Raw genomic sequence first — 23754 nt, forward strand, 5'->3', positions numbered from 1 at the left:
AGACCCTCCTGCCAGACCTTTAGAATTTGCCACAGATGGTCCTCTGGTCCTCCAGAGCAGATGATTGAGTGTGTAAAAAAGGACTGGGGGGGTGGGTGAATGGAAAACAAGGAAGACAACATACAGAAATGTGGTTGTGCAGTGTTGTTTGGGAAAGGTCCAGCTTCCTGTACTTGGGTGGGTGGTCCACCACTTATGACCACAATTAAGCCTAAAATTTCTGTTGTTAAGCAAGAACAACAAAACACTTACGACCCTTCTTGCCGCCGTTATTAAGTGAATCATTGCAGTTGTTAAGTGAATCTGGCTTCCCCATTGACTTAGCTTAGGTCAAAAGGTAACAAACAATGCTCACATGTTGGCGGGACCCTGCAATTGTCATAAATACGAGTGAGTCAATCAATCAAACAATCAGAATAGAGCTGGAAGGGACCTTGGAGGTCTTCTAGTCCAACCCCCCTGCTGAGGCAGGAGACCCTACATCATTTTAGATAGGGTGGCCGTCCCGTCTTTTCTTAAAAACCTCCAGAAATGGAGCACCTACAATTTCTGAAGGCAAGTCTTTCCACTAATTAATTGTTATCACTGTCAGGAAATTTCTCCTTAATTCCAGGTTGCTTCTCTCCTTGATTAGTTTCCATCCATTGTTTGAGTGTGTGTCTGTGTGTGTATACCAGTGTCTGAATTTTGATCACGTGTCCATGGGGCTGCTGCAATGGTCGTAAGTGTGAAAAACAGCCATTGCTCACCTTTTCAGTACTCTTGTAACTTTGAACTGTCACTAAATGAACTGTTGTAAACCAAGGACTACCTATACCTGTCATCCAAACATTTGCAACAGGAAAGTTCTGAAGATCAATTGCTAAGGGACTTCCTCTTCCTCCTCTTCCTCCTCCTCCTTCTTTGTCACTTCTCTATATATTATTATATTATTATTTATTATATATAAAAAAGGCAATTCCAACCAAACTTGGTACACAGATGACTTAGCCTCTGGAAACAAATACTGTGGGGGGGGGGGATAAGACACCCCTGGTGTGTATGTATGTGCGTTTGTGTATGTGTTCGAGCATAACTCTGGAACACCTGGGCCGTTAAGGAGAGCGAACGCGGTGTCCTAGAGTGGCAATTGTTTGTGATGTCATGAGAGGGGGAAGGGAGAGCCTGGGCCATTAAGGAGAACCAGTGCGGCATCCTAGAGCGGCAATTGTTTGTGATGTCAGTTCTTTCACAGCTTCCTTTGGAAAGCCAGCCGTGACCTTCACCCTCCAGTAGACCAATGGGGAAGCACCTGATGGATTTGGGGCAAAGTGCCAGGATCGTAGCCAGGGCGGGAAAGAGGAGCGCATGGGTGGGGGAAGGGAGTGGGCAGGGATGGCGGGCATGGGAATAGGGGGAAGAAAAGCCCTTCTCAATGGCTCCCTGTCAGACAAACGCTTCAATGTCTTTAAATACCCAGGCAACGCCAGGTTATCAGCTAGTATAGGATGCAACGGCTGTGAGAAAGAGGATGCTAAACAGCTAGGACTTTGGGTCTGTTCCAGCCTGCTCATTGGAATGGTTTATTTTACCATTTCGGTACATCAGATTCATTTGGCGCATCCAGCAGTTCCTGAAGCCAAGGAGCTTCTAGGACTAGGAATTTGCCCATTATACCTCTGAATCACAACGCTGGGCTTGGTAGAAGGCTAAAAATGTTCCTCTAATAGGTTTCCCGTTTTCCAAGAATCTGAACTTAATGAGAAGAGTTTAGCTGAAAGCCCAAAATGATTGCTCTACAAAGTACAGTGACTTTATCTTAATTAGCCTCTTGGCAAAATCCAATCCAAGCAATGTTCACATGACTTTTCCAACTTAAGTTAGAAAGTAATCGTAGATGTTCTTTTAATTTATGCCCTGCCTTGCTGTCCAAATGACATGCAAGGAGGAAAACATGGACCTCCAGCAACATAAACTGTCTTTTTAAACATGTGTCTCTGCTAGTTTGTCCTCTGTGCCTGCCTGCCTACCTATCTGCCTATCTATCTATCTATCACTGGTATCTCTATCTCTCATTTCTATTTCTATCTCTTATCTCTCATCTATCAATCTTCTGTGTGTGACTCCTCTTACCTGCCTGCCTATCTCTCTCTCTCTCTGTTTCTTATGTCTCTCATCTGCCTGCCTGCTTGCCTGCCTGCTTATCTATCTATCTATCTATCTATCTATCTATCTATCTATCTATCTATCTATCTATCTATCTATCATCTATCAATCATCTATCATCTATCTATCTATCTATCTATCTATCTATCTATCTATCTATCTATCTATCTATCTATCTATCTATCTATCTATCTATCATCTATCATCTATCTATCTATCATCTATCTATCTATCTATCTATCTATCTATCTATCATCTATCTATCTATCATCTATCTATCTATCTATCTATCATCTATCATCTATCTATCTATCTATCATCTATCTATCATCTATCTATCTATCATCTATCTATCTATCTATCTATCTATCTATCTATCTATCTATCATCTATCATCTATCTATCTATCTATCATCTATCTATCATCTATCTATCTATCTATCTATCTATCTATCATCTATCATCTATCTATCTATCTATCTATCTATCATCTATCTATCATCTATCTATCATCTATCTATCTATCATCTATCTATCTATCTATCATCTATCTATCTATCTATCTATCTATCTATCATCTATCATCTATCTATCTATCTATCATCTATCAATCATCTATCATCTATCATCTATCTATCTATCTATCTATCTATCTATCTATCTATCTATCTATCTATCTATCTATCTATCTATCTATCTATCTATCTATCTATCATCTATCTATCATCTATCTATCATCTATCTATCTATCATCTATCTATCTATCTATCTATCTATCTATCTATCTATCATCTATCTATCTATCTATCTATCTATCTATCTATCTATCTATCTATCTATCATCTATCTATCATCTATCTATCTATCATCTATCTATCTATCTATCTATCTATCTATCTATCTATCATCTATCATCTATCTATCTATCTATCATCTATCTATCATCTATCATCTATCATCTATCTATCTATCTATCTATCTATCTATCTATCTATCTATCTATCTATCTATCTATCATCTATCTATCATCTATCTATCATCTATCTATCTATCTATCATCTATCTATCTATCTATCTATCTATCTATCTATCATCTATCTATCTATCTATCATCTATCTATCATCTATCTATCTATCTATCTATCTATCTATCTATCTATCTATCTATCTATCAATCAAATTGAGACATCTCACTCTCTAAGGCAACCTCCAGGGAAGACAGAGAAATACATATGATACAATATTTATCTCTCTTTTATCTAACCTTATTTATGACACATAACTTTTGCACCTTTATGCAAAGTGCAGAGGCAGGAGTAAGACAGAATAAACTGAAGAAATTAAAGTATGATTGAGGTAGAAAAAAATGAACAATAGCCAGCCATTATCTAGGCCCATGTTGGCGAACCTATGGCACACGGGCCACAGGTGGCACACCGAGCCATTTGTTAGGGCACGCAAGGCATAGCCCTGTCAGCTCCAGCGCACATGTGCATGCTGGCCAGCTGACTTCAGCCTTCATTTTCAGCCATTTTTCGCCCTCAGGGAAGCCCACATAAAATTAGGGTTATGGCCATGTCCGCGCATGCGCCCCCCCGCCGTGCTCCCCTCGTTTTTGGCACTTGATGGGGAAAAGGTTAGCCATCACTGATTTAGGATATATCGATTCCATTTGCTTATACCTCGTCATATCTTTCAATGCTTGCAAACTACCTTTCACCCAATCCATGCATAGCATCATACTGCTTTTTATTCTTTAAGCTTTTCATTTTTGTTCTTAAAGATCTCAGGTCTCTTTAACCATGATTTTCACAGTCTTCCTGTTCTTCTTGACCCATTGACTCTTCCTTCTTACCTTCGTTTTGTAACTAAGTCCTCGTTCATTCTTTTTCCATGACCAAACCAACTGGAAGTACTTACAATGGTTGCTCATTCTTGTATTCAGTCCACATTCCTTCACCACTTCTTCTTTCCCGACCTTCCATCTTGTTTGATGACATGAACAAGGAGAGCCAGTCCTTGATTTATGACCACAATTGGGTTTGGGATTTCTGTTGTAAGTCATTGCCGATTGGCTGGTGAATTCTGGGAGTTGAAGTCCACAAGTCTTAAAGTCCCCAAGTTTGGACACCCCTGGCCTATAGGCTAATCAATAAATAATGATGATGATCATGATCATGTGACCACAGGGATGTTGCAACGGTCATAAGTGTGAAAAAAACAACCGTAAGATACTTTTTTCGATGTCATTCTAACTTCAGACCAACGAAGGGCTGTAACTAGTTCGGATGAACCGGTAGCTCCGATGATCAGCTGGGAGCGAACCGGTTCTCTCTGATGAACAAGTGGGCCCGCCTGACCGCCCCTGAGTTATACAGACCTATATCGTCCCAACTGATTCGCGCAGCAGAATGGATTGCCGCACCTCCGCTGTTTTCCTCCGCAGCAGTAATGCAGAAAGTAAATTTTCTCCACACTCTGCACTAAGTCCTCGTTCATTCTTTTTCCATGACCAAACCAACTGGAAGTACTTACAATGGTTGCTCATTCTTGTATTCAGTCCACATTCCTTCACCACTTCTTCTTTCCCGACCTTCCATCTTGTTTGATGACATGAACAAGGAGAGCCAGTCCTTGATTTATGACCACAATTGGGTTTGGGATTTCTGTTGTAAGTCATTGCAGTCATAAGTTGAGTCAGACCCCCATTTTGCTCCCATTTAGCAAAATTAAGCAAACACGGTTTCCCAATGGCCGTTTTTGCTGGAAATCAGCAAAAGAGATCACAAATCAAAACCATGATTGCAGAATGGTGAAACCAGTCTTAAAAGCAAGGTGGCCGTTGAGTGCCCAAATTGTGATCATGTGTCCATGAGGTGGTACGATGGTTATAAGTACAAGTTGTAAGTGATGTTTTGCAAGGTCGTTATAAGGAGAGGGTTGGTAGTTTTGCGTTTCTGGACATTTATATCTCGGAGGACGTCTCATGGACTATGAATGCTAACATGCTTGCGAAGAAGGCACAGAAGAGGCTGTACTTTCTGAGAATGCTCAGGAAGATAAATCTATCTCAGCATCTACTTCTGTCCTACTATCGCAGCACCATTGAGAGTGTCCCGACATACGGCATTCTTGCATGGTATGGGAGCAGCTCTGCAGCGGACAAAAAAGCTCTACAGAGAATCATTAAAGCTGCCCAGAATATTATCGGACTCCAGCTACCAGCCCTGGACGACATCTTCGTATCTCGCTGTTTGAGGAAGTTGCACAACATTCTCAGAGACTCCTCCCATCCTGCTTACAATCTTTTTGGACTGTTGCCTTCTAGCAGAAGATACAGAACAATTAAAACTCAGACCACACATCTTCTGAATAGTTTTTATCCCAGAGCTATAAGTGGACTCAACAATGAACTAAAGGGCCACCATCAGTGAGCTATTGGACAGCATTACTTGGTCTGTTGTGTGGGTGCTTGGGTGGTTTAAGGGCGGGGAATTTTTGGTTGTGTGTGTGTGTGGATTGTCATGTGTTTTGGGCCTGGTCTCTGGGTGTTATGTGAATTTCGTTGTATGGGTATACTGTGTATATACGTACAATGACAATAAAGTATTCTTCTCACTTTGTATCGTTATTAAATGAACGCTCCTGAGTCAAGAATTATCTGTATCCCGTTCCCACTTTTCTCTTTTAACGTACATCTTTCCTTATTACCCATTTCTTACTTTCACATAAGTGTGAGCAGAAGCATGGCTTTTAGACACAATGTCATTTATTTCAACAAACATTAATTCCTCAAGGCAGATCACATAATACTTCCTTCTAGGATTTACCCGTGTTTAAAATGTTTGCCATCCATTTTCCTATGTTTAATAAACATTACACCAGCATACTTCCTAGTTATGTTTAATAATTATGTATGATTTGGGGAAAAAAACCTTTTCTTCCATCATTAATATATTAATTTTCAGACCCATGCTCCTTGCTTTTTAATTCAGTACAAATTATTTGGGTTCTCAGACAACCCAACAATATCATCTGCACACAAAAATATAAATATGTTCACATTTCCAACTCAGCATATCTCTCCCAGCACAATGAGCATTCTGCATCTATTTATGCACAGTTTGGAAAAAACTTGACTTCCGCATTACTGCTGGAGCAGTGGTGGGTTGCGGATTCCGTTCCAACTGGTATGGTTGGAACGTGCTTGCCGGCGTCCATGTGGACACGTGCAGCACACGCATGTGTCTTGGCGCTTCTGTGAGCCTCCGCGATGCTCCAGCTGCTCAGCAGAGCGTCATGCAGGCGCTGTGCGTATGCGCGGAAGCACTGAAGATGTAAAAGGATGATAAGAAGCGAGGGCAGGTGGGCCCTCCGGAGCACTGTACCAGAACAGTATCTGGTGCTCTGGGCTGGCTCCGGTACCACCTTCAACCCACCACTGTGCTGGGGAGGAAAACAGTTGAAGTGTGGCAATCCTCTCTGCTGCGTGACTCAGCTGTGATGATATAGGTCTGTATAATGCAGGGGTAAGCAGGCGGGCCCACTTGATTGTGGGAGCGAACCGGTTCACTCCCAGCTGATTGTCAGAGCTATTGGTTCGCCCAAATTGGTCCAAACTGGTAGAACCCCACCCCTGTATTTATCCAAAAATTCCTGAGTTAGAGCTCCCAGGATCCCTTCCTGTAGCTCACATTTGATAAGACTTATATTTCACCAACTTCTGGTTCTTCATCTCTAAGCACATGGTTGCTGAACCCATGCTAATTTGTTTATAGCCCAACTCTGATTACCGGTGGTGAGAACATTTAGCATGCACTGCCTCAAATACACAAATCTTATGTAGAAATTGGTTAGACCTCATTGCCCCTGAAGGTAACGTATAACTCACCTGTCTCCCTCTTTTTCTTTCTCTCTTGCAATAGAATGTGACACAGAAACAAAGAAGGTGCAAGAAGTGCTCTCTGGGATTGAGAAACCACAGGTATGTGACAGACAACCTTAACCCAAAGAAGCAACATTAACAATTAGCTCTATATTATGGCAAACTATTATAAGAACCAGTACATTTTATTTGCATTTTATTTCATTGGTCTTATCATTATGAATACTAGGTTTCTAGTATACTACCATGTTTCCCCAAAATTAAGACAGGGTCTTATTTTCTTTTGACCCCCCCCCCCCAAAAAAATAAGCGCTTGGCCTTATTTTCAGGGAGATCTTATTATTTTTGAAGTGTAGAAGGCAGCAAGGATGGTCACCTAATGGCTGCTGCTGTTGCAATATTTTCGGGGAAGGCTTATTTTACCGCATGCACACAAAAGCCCGATTGGGCTTATTATCTGGGGAGGTCTTATTTTCGGGGAAACAGGGTAGTCAAAGAGGATTACATGCCATATTATGAATTATAACATATATTTGCTATATGCTAAGCGATCTCTTCTTTCCTCACCCTGTTTTAGTTTAGCACATCAAAAGAACTGAATTAGCTGGTGAAGTGCTTCAGATCTTATTCCCAGGGACTTCTCTGCAACTCTTTAAAGCAGCTTTGTCTTTTCCAAGAACCACACAGTTACTTTTAAGAGTTTTAATGTCACATTAGCTCCCTACAAGCTTTAGAAACTGCCCCAGAGGTGGGTTGCTCTCAGTTCAGCCGAACCTGTAATGGAATTCAGCCCTGGGATACAGAATCGGCAGCAGCCCAGGCCTGCCACAGCCCCGAATCGGTTCCCTTGCCATTGCTGGGCTGCTGCCATTTTGGTTTTCAGTGACTGCATGCGTGCAGTTCACTGTAAATTGTTCTGCACATGCACAAAGAACAATTTACATTGAACAGCGCATGCCCATGCAACGCACGTCTGGCGTGCACGCAGGTTGTGAACCAGTAATAAAACCGACAGGAACCCACCTCTGAACTGCCCTAAAGGTGCTTTTTCAGGAGGCAACTGGACTTTGTTTTTTCTTTGAAGATGCTTTGCTTCTCATCCAAGAAGCTTCTTCAGAGCTTCAGAGCTACCCTAGCTGTTAAACATGACTGTATCTTCCATCTCATTACCCATATTTTGCACATGTGAACTCAGAGCAAATGCCTTTTAATAATTAAACAGAATTTTAAACCAACAAACAGCCCTGTTTTCAAATTTCTGGTCTATGGTGGCTGATCCAGCATTGCTACAACCTGCTGAAGTATGGAAGAGCATGTAATTAATGAATTAGGTAGAGAGAGTGTAATAGCTCTCACCGACCAGCTCCAGAATAGTTCAGAATAGTTTTATCTGCTTCTGGAATCATGTACGACTTCTGGTTGTTTTTCAAAAAATACCCATTTAAAACCCTGCAGTGGGTTGCAACTCAAAGCAGCAAAGACCAACCAAAAAGGTAGTCCTAGAATTATTTTTGCTAGTTTCGCTCAGCCTCAACAACCATTACAATGCTAAGCTGACATCACCCTGATTCCTTATCTGAAACTGTTTATTGCTACAGCCACTGCTACAGTCAGATTGAGAGTCATATGCCTTTTCAAAACAAGCGGATGTATAGAAACAGATCCCTTAAATAAATAAAACATTATCTCCAGCGTTCCTTCTAGCTTTCTTTTCACGTGTGGGGTGTTCAAAGATCATGTAGGACAGCGGTAGTCAACCTGGTCCCTACCGCCTACTAGTGGGCGTTCCAGCTTTCATGGTGGGCGGTAGGGGTTTTGTCCGATACTGAAGCACTTTCCTTTTTTAAAAATTTAATTGACTTTTTAAAAAAAAAATCATAGCATTATTTAAAAACATTTTCATTAGGTTTTCATAAAATCACTATTACTGTGGAACTGGTGGGCGGTTAGAAAATTTTACTACTAACAGAGATACAAAAGTGGGCGGTAGGTATAAAAAGGTTGACTACCCCTGATGTAGGAAAATAGTTTAATGAAAAGCGTTTACTAGCATTCATTTGTGATGATTTGTATGCTTTATATATGACTGTTGTGGCCTGTCGGCCACCGGCCCCTCCAGCAGCCGAATCAGACGAGGAGGAGGTGTGGGTATCAGGGTCAGCGTCAAGGCAACCTGAGAGCTCCAAGGGGAAAGGGGGATGGAGGTTGCAGAGAGAGAGACAGAGGTGGAGTCTGGGACATCCATCAGCCCTCAGATGGAGAGTCAACAGACCCCAAGTCTGGAGGTGGCTGATGAGGAAGAGGAGGGTCCAATGCCTGACATGCGGATACACAAAAGGCAGAGGAGAGGAGAGCAGTGGGAATCTGTGGGCTGATCCTTGGGAAGGAAGAGCCACTGCTACTAGCGAAGTCCCACCTGGAGATAAAAGGCAGGGAGCAGAGATGAATAGATGTGGCAGACAACTATTCATCTCCCTGCTGGACAGACTTGTTAGCCTGCATTGAGAGACAAACTTTTTGCCGTGGCTGCTGGCGCTTCTAATAAAGGAATCATGTCATGTTTGGGGAACTGGGTCAGAACAGTGATTCCATCACACATGTAAGTGATACGTCCACATGTATTTCAAGCTATAATAACTTCATTTTGGCAGTGTGCAAAACCTTAACTGAGAACTATGACCAGGATAGGCTGAAAGTCTCATTGATGGTTTACTTTATTATTAGTCATACAATTCAGACAAAGGGAACATTGGTAGGCCTGCATGGCATGGGACCAGAGGTGGATTCCTACCAGTTCAGCCCAGTTCGGCTGAGTAAGTAGTAACTCCGCCTACCACGCCCCTGAACTGGTTCTATCAGTGGCGGTGCCATCTTGATTTTCGGTTCTGTGCATGTGCAGAATAGTCTTCATTGCAGAAATTTAATTTTTTCACTTTTTCTAACGTGCGCATGCGCAGAGCTTTTTAGGTACAAATGCCTAAATTTTGAGTGCTGAACCAGCCGTAATGCCAGCAGCAGCCCACCCCTGCATGGGACCAGATTATCTGAGGGACTGCCTCTCCCCAATTACATAGGTCAGGCAGAAGAGATACGTTACAGGCCCCTTCTATTAAGGAATACACTTAGTCCTCAATTTATGACCACAATTGAGCCCAAAATTTATGCCGCTAAGCAAGAGTTAGTTATAGTTATAGTTTGATTGATTTGTATGCCGCCCACTCCCGAAGGACTCTGGGTGGCTTACAATAAAACAAGGGAGGGGAATAATACACAAACAACATTAAAATATACAACAGTCACAATCTCCGGGGGGCTGAATATTACGAGAGCCCCCCGGCCTGCTGGAGCAGCCAGGACTTAACAGCTTTGCGGAAGGCCGGGAGGGTAGTAAGGATCCAGATCTCCACGGGGAGATCGTTCCAGAGGGCTGGCGCTGCAACAGAGAAAGCTCTCCCCTGGGGAGTCGCCAGCCGACATTGGCTGGCAGATGGAATCCGGAGGAGATCTAACCTGTGTGATCGAATCGGTCTATGGGAGGTGATCGGCAGGAGGCAGTCTCTCAGGTACCCAGGTCCGATGCCATGAAGGGCTTTATGGGTAACGACCAGCGCCTTGAATGGATCCGGAGACTAATGGGTAGACAGCTGTTAAGCAAGCTTCAACCCATTTTATGACCTTTCTTGCCACAGTTGTTAAGTGGATCACTGCACTTGTCAAGTTAGTAGCATGGTTGTTAAATGAATCTGGCTTTCCGTTGATTGTCAGATCATCACAGAAGGTGATGACATGATCCTGTGGAGACCAAAGCCATCATCAACAGATGTCATTTGTCAAACATCCAAACGTTGATCAATAACATACCTCACATGTGGCCAGAATTTGAAAACGACATTTAATGCCGCACAGTTTCTGACTAAAATGGTCCAATTGAGATCGGCATATGCTGGCCTGATTGGAGTAAATTGCAGGAGTGATACAGAAATGCAATTTTATGTCATTTTATTTCATTTTATATATTTATGAATTAAATTATTGTATTTTACCCTATTCTCATTTTAAATTGTTTGTATAGGATTTTGTGGGTAATATGTGTTTGAACCTTGTATGTTGATATGGCCTATAGCAGGGGTGTCCAAACTTGGGGACTTTAAGACTTGTGGACTTCAACTCCCAGAATTCACCAGCCGATTGGCTGGTGAATTCTGGGAGTTGAAGTCCACAAGTCTTAAAGTCCCCAAGTTTGGACACCCCTGGCCTATAGGCTAATCAATAAATAATGATGATGATCATGATCATGTGACCACAGGGATGTTGCAACGGTCATAAGTGTGAAAAAAACAACCGTAAGATACTTTTTTCGATGTCATTCTAACTTCAGACCAACGAAGGGCTGTAACTAGTTCGGATGAACCGGTAGCTCCGATGATCAGCTGGGAGCGAACCGGTTCTCTCTGATGAACAAGTGGGCCCGCCTGACCGCCCCTGAGTTATACAGACCTATATCGTCCCAACTGATTCGCGCAGCAGAATGGATTGCCGCACCTCCGCTGTTTTCCTCCGCAGCAGTAATGCAGAAAGTAAATTTTCTCCACACTCTGCATGAGCACGCAGCAAAGCACACGATCACCGAACTGGTTTTTAAACTGGTAGGATCCCACCACTGGTTGAAAGCAGTGGTGGATTACTCTTACTGTCACTACTGGTACGCTGACCGCCGTCTGTCCGTGTACGTGCCTGACATGTGCTGCACATGTGCCTGATGCAATCCACCATCCCTATGACACCCTGCTGCTGGTCAGGGCGCGTGTAGGCTCTGAAGGCTGTGTGCACATGTGCAGTGTGCCTTTTGGAATAAATACAGCTATAGAGCGCGGGCGGGTGGGTGAGCCAAACGAGCCACTGCCACTCAGCTGCTCCAGGCCACTACCAATACGGCCGTACCGGTTAGGACCGGCAGCAACCCACCACTGGTTGTAAGTCAAGGACTACCTGTAGCATCTGACAGGGCCTAGCAACAAAGTCTTTTCAGTCATGGCGCCCATCCTTTGGAACATTATCCTAAGAGCCGAGGTGGCGCAGTGGTTAGGGTGCAGTACTGCAGGCCACTTCAGCTGACTGCTAAGCTGCAGTTCAGCGGTTCAAATCTCACCGGCTCAAGGTTGACTCAGCCTTCCATCCTTCCGAGGTGGATGAAATGAGGACCCAGACCGTGGGGGCAATATGCTGACTCTGTAAACCGCTTAGAGAGGGCTGAAAGCCCTATGAAGCGGTATATAAGTCTAACTGCTATTGCTATAGATAAGATAGAACCTGACTCTACTGATTTTTTTAAAAGGCCCTGAAGTTATAATTTTGCTGTCTAGCTTTGGAGGCTGGGATCCATTGGTCGTATGAGTTACAGTTGGGATTAGGGTTCAAGAGTTACAGTATATCAAATGCTGTAAATGCTAGTCCTCGACCCACACTAACTTATCTAAGGACCGTTCAAAGTTACAACAGCACTGGAAAAAGGGACTCATGACCATTTTTCACAATTATGTCCCTTGTAGCATCCCCATGATCGTGCGATCAAAATTCAGGTGCTTGGCAACTGACTCTTATATATGACGGTGGCAATGTCACACAGTCATGGGATCTCCTTTTGCAACCTTCCGACAAGCAAAGTCAATGGGGAAGCCAGATTCGCTTCAAAACCGTGTTACTAAGTTATCAACGGCAGCGATCCGCTTAATAACTGTGGCAAGAAAGGTCGTAAAAAGGGGGGAACTCACTTAACAAAGGGTTCACTTAACAACAGAAATTTTGGGCTCAGTGTGGTCGTAAGTCGAGGAGTAGCCGTATTGCCCGCTGATCGCAATACTAGTGGAATTTTTGTTTTTAATATGGTAATATTTGATTTGCTTTTCCCTACAGATTTCTTGCTATTTTGATTTCGATTGTTGCAAGATGCCCGGCACTATGTATATAAATAGGGCAGCTGTACCAAAATAAATCAATCACTAGAGTATAATCCTGGAAATTTAAAACAAATTGTTCATGGTCAGCCTCACTTCCCTTTGGCTCTGAAAGCACTGCCAACTTGCTAGTATGGAAATGTTTGGGGAATAGGACCAGGGAGTTGAGAATAGGGAAATTTGGAAGATCAACACTTCTAGTGGATGCCAAATAGGAGAAAGTTGTTTTGCAATATGACTTAAACCTCGTAAGGGGTTTTTAAAAGGATGAAACCGATTAAACAAATTACTGTCAAAATTGAATGCAACATTTCTTTTACTTTCTCATTGACTTGAATGCAGAAAGCAGGGGGGTGGGACCTGTCAATCACTATGTAGTCCAGGCCTTGAGTTAACAGGCATTTTGGAAGTGTTTCGTGGAAGATTTAAAGTAGTGTTTTAACTTGAAAGATGTTTTATTCTTTGACAGGCACATACACACCGAACGAACTGTCATCTGCTTGCATAATTGAAAACAGACTGTTTTGCTGGGTAGTGTACTAACTAGTAATAATTAATGTGTAGAACTAAATAACACGTACAGCCACATAAATAAAATGTTCCTTTGGACATTCTACTGGCATTTGATTCTATGTAGCAGGAAATCTTTCTCATAACTTAAAAGCAAGCTTATAAAACAAAATTAAGCAGCTTATCATTTTATACAAAAATGTAGATCTCTCATTTCAACTGCCCTTTCCTTGTATGTTTTCAATGAATATTTACAATAGACAAATGACCTTTGAGAATAGATTGTGTGCATCAGAAACATATCCCATACATACTAGTGATTCCCCCCCAGTTCCAACGAATGGGGGTATTCCTTAGCTAGCCATATAAGTAGACACATCAAGTTACACATAGTGTTCTAAATATTGAACACTATATTGGGTGAAATCTAGCAGGTTCTGACAGGTTCTGGAGAACCGGTAGTGGAAATTTTGAGTAGTTCGGAGAACTGGCAAATGCCACGTCTGGCTGAGTGGGGTGGGATTGGAGATTTTGCAGTATCCTTCCCCTACAATGGCCACTAAGCCACACCACACCTGCCAAGCCACACCCACAGAACCAGTAGTAAAAAAATATGAATTTCACCACTGTCTATAAGACCTTGGGTCACTGTGTTGGACAATCAGAAGATCTGTGGGGAATTTTGTAAAATGAACATCTACCCATATTCAATTGCTCTTTCCAGAGAAAACTATAACTAGGAATTAGACATCAGTGCAATTTCCTCTAAAGCCTTCCTGGTGGAGGGCTTAGACCAGAGGTGTCAAACTCAAGGCCCAGGGGCTGAATCCGGCCCATGGGATGCTTAGATCTGCCCCGCAGGACCATCCTGGAAACAGCCTGTGGTGCCTCTGCCAGCGAAAACAGAGCTCACAAGGGCAGTGGGAAGCCCTCCTGAGCTCCATTTTCACTGGCACAGGGTTGCAGGAGGCTGTTGCAGGTGAAAATGGCACTTGGGAGCCCATTTTCTCTGGCAGAGTGCTTGGGCCACCACAGGCACCCCTGACACGAGTAATGTTGAGATGTCCACGAGTAATATTGAGTTTGACTCCCCTGGCTTAGACTGACTAAAAGCCGAGATGGATTTGAGCCAGAAAGCCCATGGATCACTGTTTTTAAGAGCTTGGCCAAACAACTTTTTCCTGCTGCATTGCATCTTCAGGAAACCAAATCTTAGTAACAGGAGTAACGCAATCTGTTTAGCATTTTTAGCCTGGTCTTCTCTCTCCATTTTTCCATATTTACTTCTACTGTACAGATAAGAAGACTATTCACTTTACTCTTTGGATTTTTCCAAATTATTAAAGTTCACGAAAGGATAAAATGTTTTGATTTTTTTTTTTTTTTTAAAGATTTTGTTTGGCCATATGTTCTACATAGCTACGTGTGTCCTAGCTGGTGCTCATAAAAGAAAGAAAAAGCATTCCAATTTAGCATTGGCTAGCTATGGTACATTAAGTTCCAAATCCCTGTGTGAATTTATGCAAAACAGTTATGCAACCATATGTCCATAATAAAAGAATTGGGAAAAGGCCCTTTCTCCTTAGCTGTACTGGTTTATGTCCTCATGCCAGAAATCCGATTCAGATGTCCTTTTGTCCTCATATTCCCCCCCCCCTCTTTTTTTTAGTTCACAAAATCCTTAATTGAGGTCAAATATGGTATGTTCACTGTAAATATCTTTCTTCTTGGCTACCATTATAGTCCTTTGGTATAAATGAGGCAGTTTAATTGCATCATCTGATCTAATCTGAGATTACACGATATTTCTACAGATGCTTGGCTTAATTTTAACGGCCCTCTTAACCAGTCCAAGTGCTCAAAGCAATCCGTGTTAGAATGTTACATAAGTTCCAAAAAAGAAGTGTTAAAACTACACAAACTCTTCCACTGGCTGATAAACTGAAATAGCTGTTTTGAATTTGAAAGGGTTTCTTTGCAAAAGTAAAGAATCTGAGCAAGATCATGATAGAATTTCAAATGTTTAGCGTGATATGTGTTTTGGTTCATTATGAATGGAAGTATAATGATAATTCATAACTTTGTGGTCCTTGGTGCTCTCTGAACTTGGTTTTTCTTGCAGACGTTTCATTACCGAGCTAGGTAACAACATCAGTACCGTCCCAAAGGTGCTTTTTCAAGAGGCGACTGGGTTTCTGGTTTGGAAGACGTTTCGTTTCTCATCCAAGAAGCTTCTTCAAAGCTGAAGAAGCATCTTGGATGAGAAGTGAAATGTCTTCAAAGAAAACCAAGAAAGTCCAGTTGCCTCTTGAAAAAAACACCTTTGGGACAACCATGACCTGGATGACTGAGAATCTCTGTAGATATTTAGCTAGTACTGTATTGACAATCTTACCTATAGCACCAAGGATCCCACAGTTAACCCTGAGCTACAAGTATTGTATTCAATTGGTAGTTCATAACTTTTCTGACTCCCCAAATATAAGCACTCCAAAATGTGCCTATTGGCATGAAAACTAACCTCATCCTGTTTTTATCTCTCAAGGTGTCAAACATTCAAGCTAGAACAGTTTCGCTCACTTGGTCTCCTCCAAATGGTCTTTCAAGTGAAGATAGACTCAGCAATGGTTTGCCTTATACTTGTACTTACGAAGTTGCCTTATCAGACAAAGGGAGGGATGGAAAATACAAAACAATCTACAGGTAAAATTCTGCATGTGCACGACGTTAAGTGTCATGGTTTCTATTTGAAGCAGCAAGGCATGGAAGCAAATCCACATTTTTTTTTGTAGAGTTGAGTACCATTTCATTATCAAAATGAAAGGACGGCAGTTTGGCGGTTCGAATCCCTAACACTGCGTAACGGAGTGAGCTCCCGTTATTTGTCCCAGCTTCTGCCAACCTAGCAGTTCGAAAGCATGTAAAAATGCAAGTAGAAAAATAGGGATTCCCTTTGGTGGGAAGGTAACAGCGTTCTGTGCGCCTTCGGCGTTTGGTCATGCAACATCCACATGATCACGGAGACGTCTTCGGACAGTGCTGGCTCTTCAGCTTTGAAACGGAGATGAGCAGCGACCCCTAGAGTCGGGAACAACTAGCACATATGTGCGAGGGGAACCTTTACATTTACCTAGAATATGAATAGGTGAAAAAAGAGGTGGAAATCTTTTAGATTTCTAACTCCCTCCATTTGTGCACCTGTTTATTACAATATTAATAAATGTTTAGGTCTACTAGAAACCAAAATTATTATGTTTACCATGCTATGTGATCTATGCATGCAAATTCTTGTTCCAATTTGGTTTGGATTAGTGTTAAACTTCTGTTGTGAATATTTGTTAATTTTCCCATAGTTGCATGTTTCCAATCAGATATTGTTGGGATTATATTTTTCTTTTGGTATTGAGCAAAATTTATTCTCATTACTGAGGTCATGTATATAATTGGAATATATTGGATGGGATCTTAATATATAGGGCATATTTGCTGAATAATTCAGTACTGCACTTTTTATTTTGTTTATTTGTTACAACTCTGTCTCTTTTCCAGTGGAGAAGAATTGGAATACAAACTGAAAGATCTTAGGCCTGCAACAGAATATCATGTCAGGTGAGACTTCGCAACTTAATACATTTTATTCTAGATATCATAGTAGACATTCCAAAATTGATGTGTTCTGGCAAATGTTGACAACAGTAACGATGCATGAATGTTTTAAAATAAGCATGTTTTTCACTTTGGGGATTCAGCCAAGTAAATGCTGACAAATATCCCAAACTGACTATCAGCTTTCAGTAATGTATCATAGAAGGGGTTGGTTTTTTTAGCTGTTCACAAAATTTTCTAGCCTTGTCAATATTCGCAAGGCTTAACAGAGCATGGAACTTTTTGGAACATGGTAGTAAAGTCGTGTTGTGGCCTGCCAGCAGAGCTTGCAGCAGATTCGGAGAGTGAGGAGGTTGGGGAGGAACATGGGCCAGTCCTGGAGTCTGGGGAAGGCTCTGATGAAGGCTCTGTGTTAGAGGCAGAGAGAGAGCCAGGGCCGTATGCCAGTTATCAGATGTCTTTCAGAGTCAGACATCAGTGGAGCAGACGAACAGCTGGAGCCTGTTCCCAGTGTGCACTTGCGAAGAGTTCCTGGACAAAGGGAACAGCTAAAGAACAGGGGTCGGCTTGGGAGTAAGGCCAAGGGTGGATGTTGAATGGCCCCTCCCAGAGGAAATAAAAGAGGAGCGAAAATGGAATGGAGTATGCAGGAGACAATTAGTTTGCTTAATTGGTTCGTGACTCTCCCGAGACTCCTTGCCAAGTTTTGCAGATATCAGCCTGGCAGCTGTCCAAGGCAGATAAGGTCTGTGACTGTAAATCCTCCCTTGAAAGACTTTGTTGGATGTGAATGAGCAGAATTCACAATAACTTAATAAAAGGGGTTTTTGTTTGCTTCATGCTCTTGGGAAGCCTAGATCAGGACAAGTAGATAAAATTAAGCCTGTGAAAATGCTGTGTTTTTTAAAATTACATTGGACAAGGACTGGTGATTCTCTTTGCCAGCTGTCCATTTTTAAAATTTCTGATGATTCCTAAATCTCAAGTTAAATTTTTAGAATGGGTTTTATATGATTCTCAGATGCATTACAAGAACATTTGACAACCTGAAGCCTCCATGCAGTCATTAGCCTTATTCTGGCCAGCTGAAGCCACCATGACCATTGATTTATTTATTAGATTTATATCATATTAATTTATCATTGTTTTTCTAATTGCTGTAAAACCCTTAAGTTTCCATCATCCCCAACTCTGCAATCTCAAAGGAATTGCTTTTAAAAGACTGGATTCAAACTTTTCAAGATTTTTAAAGATTTTCTACCTGACTTGAAAAAAGGGGAGTTTTCTCTCTCTGTCCTGAATGCTTTTGCATCTAATCACGCTGGACGTAATTCCTCACAAACAGGAAGAGTTTGTCAGTATTACTGGGAAATAAGAATAAAGTCTTTAGAATCAGTGTTACTAGATGGTGTTCTAAAAACAGAAGAAATCGTTCAGTTCCGCTTTGTAAGACGCTGAACAAGAATGACATTTTGTATCTACGACCAGGAAATAATTCAGCTTTTCACATTTGAATAGTGGCTTAATTATGCCAGCCATTTCAGGAGGATGAAAGAAATAAATAGAAAATCTGTTATGGAACATTCGCTATAGATAAACATGCCAGAGTGAATAATCACAGAAGCTGAGAATTGTGGGATGGATCTAGACTTAGATTCAGTTAAATTAAGAGGACCTAAATTTGTAAGCATCTTAACTCCATTGGTTTCTAATGAACCACTCTGAGCAGGGATGTCAAACTCAAGATCTGCAGGCCTCATCCAGCCTGTGGGGGGCTTAGAACTTGCCCATGGGCTACCTTGGAAACAGTGAAGGACCGGCCTGTGGTGCCTCGCAGGCAGCCTCCCTGCAAGGCAGGAGGAGCGCCTGTGTGCCCTGAGTGCTCTGCCAGCGGAAATGGGCTTTCGGGCTCTGTTTTCACTGGCAGAGGGTTGCAAGGCCGTCACAGCCTAAAACGGAGCTCGGGAGCCCATTTTCGCCAGCAGAGCACTCAGGGTTCCACAGGCACCCCCAACACAAGTGACGTTGAGCTGGCTATTCCCACCAGGGCCACGCCCACCCCTAGGCCAAAAACAACCTTGATGCGACCCTCAATGAAATCGAGTTTGATACCCCTGAGTATTGTGCCAGACTAAGGAACAAATTTCTGAATTTCTCTTTATAATCAGAAACCCGCTTCTGACTACAAATAGTCATCCAAACCCAGGATGAGTATATTCCTGAATTTTAAAAAGAAATTTACGTTAGCCAGTCACCGCAACAAAGATTATTTGAACTCCTGTTCTTGCTTCTGAGAAAATTTGCTGCTTTATTTTTATTTTGTTTCATATCTTCTTTCATTTTGTATTCACATATCAATAATAAAGGTGGCTGTCAGGTATAATAAAAGAAAGTGAGGTCCCATCCAAACACTAACCAAGGACAGTCCTGCTTAACTTGTGAGACTAGCCAAATGCTGCCATCTGCTGAAGTTTTTTTTTTGTTTTTTATGAAGTTATCCAGCAGATAAAATAATTTTATTATTACCCTAGATTATGCAAATGGAGTTTATATCAAGGCAAGCCATTAAAGTACACAAAGATCTGGATGTTATTTTAGGTCTAGATTGCAGTCATTAATAATTGGATGTTGTTTCACTGTTCTTTGAAATACATCTTTATATTTTGTTCCAATGCAGCTAAGCAGGCTGCTCACATCTATCATAAGTACAAAACGGCCAATTAACAACAACCCCCCAAAAAACCAATTACAAATTAAAACTTAAGACAAAGAATAAAAAGCAAAAGCAATGAGAAGAAGATGGCAAGTTACATATAAACATTTCGCCTATATGTCAAGTATTTAACAATATCACAAGATAAGTCAGAAGAAAAAAATCAGACCCCTCAATTTTTTTTACATAAGCGTCAGAAAAAAATCTGACATCCATTATTTCAAATAATATCTTGTTTTGGTCTATGAACTTGAAATAGAATCTTTTGATGAAACGATTTCAGTCTTAAATCTGATGAAAACTTTGACAATCTTTAAAATTTGCTCCCATAGGTGTGAAATGATTTCAACTTTTAAAACATTTAACATTTGATACAAATAGGATGTGGGTGTGAACTCAATTGGAAATAAAAGGATATCTGGACTTTAAAAACAGCTAAGGTGTCTGGTCCAAATTGAGTTATCAAGACAGGACACTTGAGTTGATTTTATTGCTACTGTTGTTAATTAGGCAAACAACATTATACGTGAGATTAAGAGACAGCCTTCAAATAACAATTACAGAGCAATTGGTTTAAAGTAATTATTCTGGATTCCACCCATAACATCTTGTCATCTATTTTTAAGATAGAATTCTTCCATAAGGTTAAATATGTAAGAGGCTCATCATAAAAATCTTAATTTACAAACCCCAAATCTAGCTGCTATCAGTACCAGAAATGAAAGATCTTTTTACTATATTTTGACCCAAGTAGCAATAACAAAAGCACTTAGATTTATATACCGCTTTACAGTGCTTTACAGCCCTCTCTAAGCGGTTTACAGAGTCAGCCTATGGCCCCCAACCATCTGGGTCCTCATTTTACCCACCTTGGAAGGATGGACGGCTGAGTCAACCTTGAGCCTGGTGGGATTTGAACTGCCAAATTGCAGGCGGCTGTCAGTCACAAGAAGTAGCTTGCAGTACTGCCCTCTAACCACTGTGCCACTGTGGCTTATGTAAATATCACCATTTGAGTGGTAATAACATTCCAATGTGTCCAGTGGTGGGTTGCAACTGGTATAACAACCAGTTTGTTGAGTACATGTTTTGCGCACATGCGTAGCGTTAAAAAACGTCCCATTTTAAGCTCTACAACTTACCTTCTATTGCAGCGCCGGTGGGTAAAACAACTGAGGCACAGCAATCCACTGTGCCACATGAATCAGCGGAGCTGAAAAACATGGAAATATAGGAGAGGAGGATAGGGTAGGGGTGGGTGGGCGGGGCCAACTAATCACCGGAACTACTGGTTCTCCTGAACTGGTCTGAACCAGCTGAATCCCACCCGAATGTGTCTCACAAAGAACAGTCTTCTACATTTTCAACACTCAGTGCTATTTTTTGGAAATATTAACCCTCATATGCTTAGGCTTAAGACTCACTTTATTGTCACTTTGAATGTTCACCAATCAGCATACATTCAAATGAAATTATATTGCATTGCATACACGGGGTGGTGTGAAAACTGCAGGGCATTTTGAGTCCTGTTGCTAGCATAAATTGTTAAAGAATGCCACAATTCTTGCTTCTCCTGATAAATTCTCCTGATAGAGAGATTCGGAGAGGAGGGAAACCATTCAAAAGCACAAGGACAGAGAAAGACCCTTAGGCATTTTCAGCTCAGCCGTGGGGTTAGATCGGGATAGTGGCATCGCCATTTGAAAAAATAAAACTAAATTTAGAGTTGGCAAGGCATTTGTCTAGACTTGAATGCAGTTAATTTTATGTACTCTGGAAGGTTCTTTTTGGGAAACTGAGTAATCACCCTTAAGCATTGGAGCTGGTATCTCCCCACCCCACCCCCAGTGGTGCCATGGTCTTTTACTACTAATATCAGCACAATATACCCTGTTTTCCCCAAAATAAGACCTCCCCGGATATTAAGCCCAATTGGGCTTTTGGGCACATGCGCGAAAATAAGCCCTCCCCCCCAAAATAAGCTCTCCCTGAAAATATTGCAACACAGCAGCAGCTATAAGGTGACCACGCTCACCACCTCCTGCACCTCAAAAATAATAAGACCGCCTCCAAAATAAGGCCAAGCACTTATTTTGGGGGTCAAAAGAAAAGAAGACCCTGTCTTATTTTCGGGGAAGCACGGTAATTCTTCTTCCCTTCAATCCATTGCATAATACTGGGGTCTTCTTTTAATCTGACCTAACCAGACATCTTTATTTTATTTATTTAAAACATGTCTATCCTGCTTCCTTACAGCTAAAATAACCTAGTTATCCAATTCTTTTTCTGTCTAGTCCCTTCTCATGAAATTCAGTCTAATTAAAAAATTGGCCCCTGGATAATTTAGGGCTTTTGATTAGGGCCATGTACAGAATATGTATGATTAAACTAACCTCCAGATGGGAGAAATTTGTAAATGAATAAATTTGTTCTAATTCTCACCAGTGTCTCATATTCGGAGTCACAATAAGGGCTTCAGGTGTGAATGAGGGCCCTGAAGTTGCCTATTTTGGCTAAAACTCCTCCAGACATTGTGTAGGAATTAAAACACTGCTCCTATAGCAGGGGAGCTTGTTAAATCATGGGTAATAATACTAAATACATTAATTCATAATTAAATGTGCCTAATCTAGTGTTTTTGCATGCAGCAATCCTTTTAAAAAGTCCACATAATTATGTTTATACTGTGCTCTTAGAAGGGACGCTCTGGCTCAGTGGCAAAGTCGCTGAGGTTGTCAATCAGAAAGGTTGGCAGTTTGGCAGTTCGAATCCCTAGCGCCGCATAACAGAGTGAGCTCCCATTACTTGTCCCAGCTTCTGCCAACCTAGCGGCTCTTTTGATAGATTGAGTAATGTCATGAAACTCACCCAATAATTATTAATCAATAATAATAATAAGTGCAGTTTCTTAAACTTTGTTCCATTTTTCAGGATACACGCTATGTACAATTCCGTGAAAGGATCTTGCTCAGAACCCATCAGTTTCATCACCCGTAGCTGTGCTCCAGAATGTCCTTTTCCACCTAGGCCTTCACACAGGACCAAAAACTCATTGACTTTACAGTGGAAGGTAAATCTTCTGAGGAACATGTCTGTCTGTAGGCAGTCTTCTCTCTTCTGAAATTCTTCAGGTTTCCATTTTTTTCTCCTTAACCCGCAGCAGTGATGGGTTGCAAGCGGTACGCCCTGGTACGGGCGTACCGGTGCCTGCCGGAACACCGGGTACCATTCTGGTACGGTGCTCTGGTGGGCTCACCCACCCGTCCTTCATTCTTACCTGTCTTTAAACTCTCTGGCGCTTCCATGCACACGCACAACGCGTACAGCGCCTGCGCAACGCTCCACCGAGCAGCTGGAGCATCGCGGAGGCTTGTGGAGGTGTCGCTGGAGGGTAAGACACATGCGCGCGCTGTGGGTGTGTGTGCGCGCACACTGCACGCATTCATGTGGAGGATGCCGGGCCCCATTGCAACCGTACTGGTTGCAATGGGATCCAGAACCCACCACTGACCCCCAGGTAGATAAAATTTATGATTGGAAGGTGTATCACTCCACCATACCTTGAAGGTGTGAAGCTAGGAAACACTGTTTGGCTTTTCTCTGCATGTGAACATATATTGTGTCTGTGTATTTAAAAAACATATTAATGAACTGTTTTTCATTGCATCCAAACAAGGCACTTTGGAAGGATAAAGTTCTTTTAGCTGGGAAAGCCAGCATCTTTCCCATCTAGCTAACAAGAAAAGTGAGACTTGCTAATTATTATTTTTTCTTACATTTTTACACCTTTTCAAGTTAAAGTTCCCAGGCTGATTCAAAAATAAAAACACAAATATAATGATTGATTGATTGATTGATTGATTGATTGATTGATTGATTGATTCTGCAATACAGGCAATCCTCAATTTACAAGCACAATTGAGCCCAAAATAAAACGAGGC

General features: G+C 41.7%; 1 protein-coding gene across 1 annotated transcript in view; it reads left to right on the forward strand.

Annotated features, from left to right (window-relative positions):
• Positions 1-23754, forward strand: part of FNDC3B (fibronectin type III domain containing 3B) — a 237807-nt gene that overhangs the window by 137333 nt on the left and 76720 nt on the right. Inside the window, 4 exon segments of the mRNA XM_032225081.1 lie at positions 7071-7129; positions 16040-16197; positions 17044-17103; positions 22745-22883. Of these exon segments, the coding sequence (XP_032080972.1) occupies positions 7071-7129; positions 16040-16197; positions 17044-17103; positions 22745-22883 (416 nt within the window).

This window comes from Thamnophis elegans, chromosome 10 (assembly GCF_009769535.1).
Source record: "Thamnophis elegans isolate rThaEle1 chromosome 10, rThaEle1.pri, whole genome shotgun sequence".
Lineage (NCBI taxonomy): Eukaryota > Metazoa > Chordata > Lepidosauria > Squamata > Colubridae > Thamnophis > Thamnophis elegans.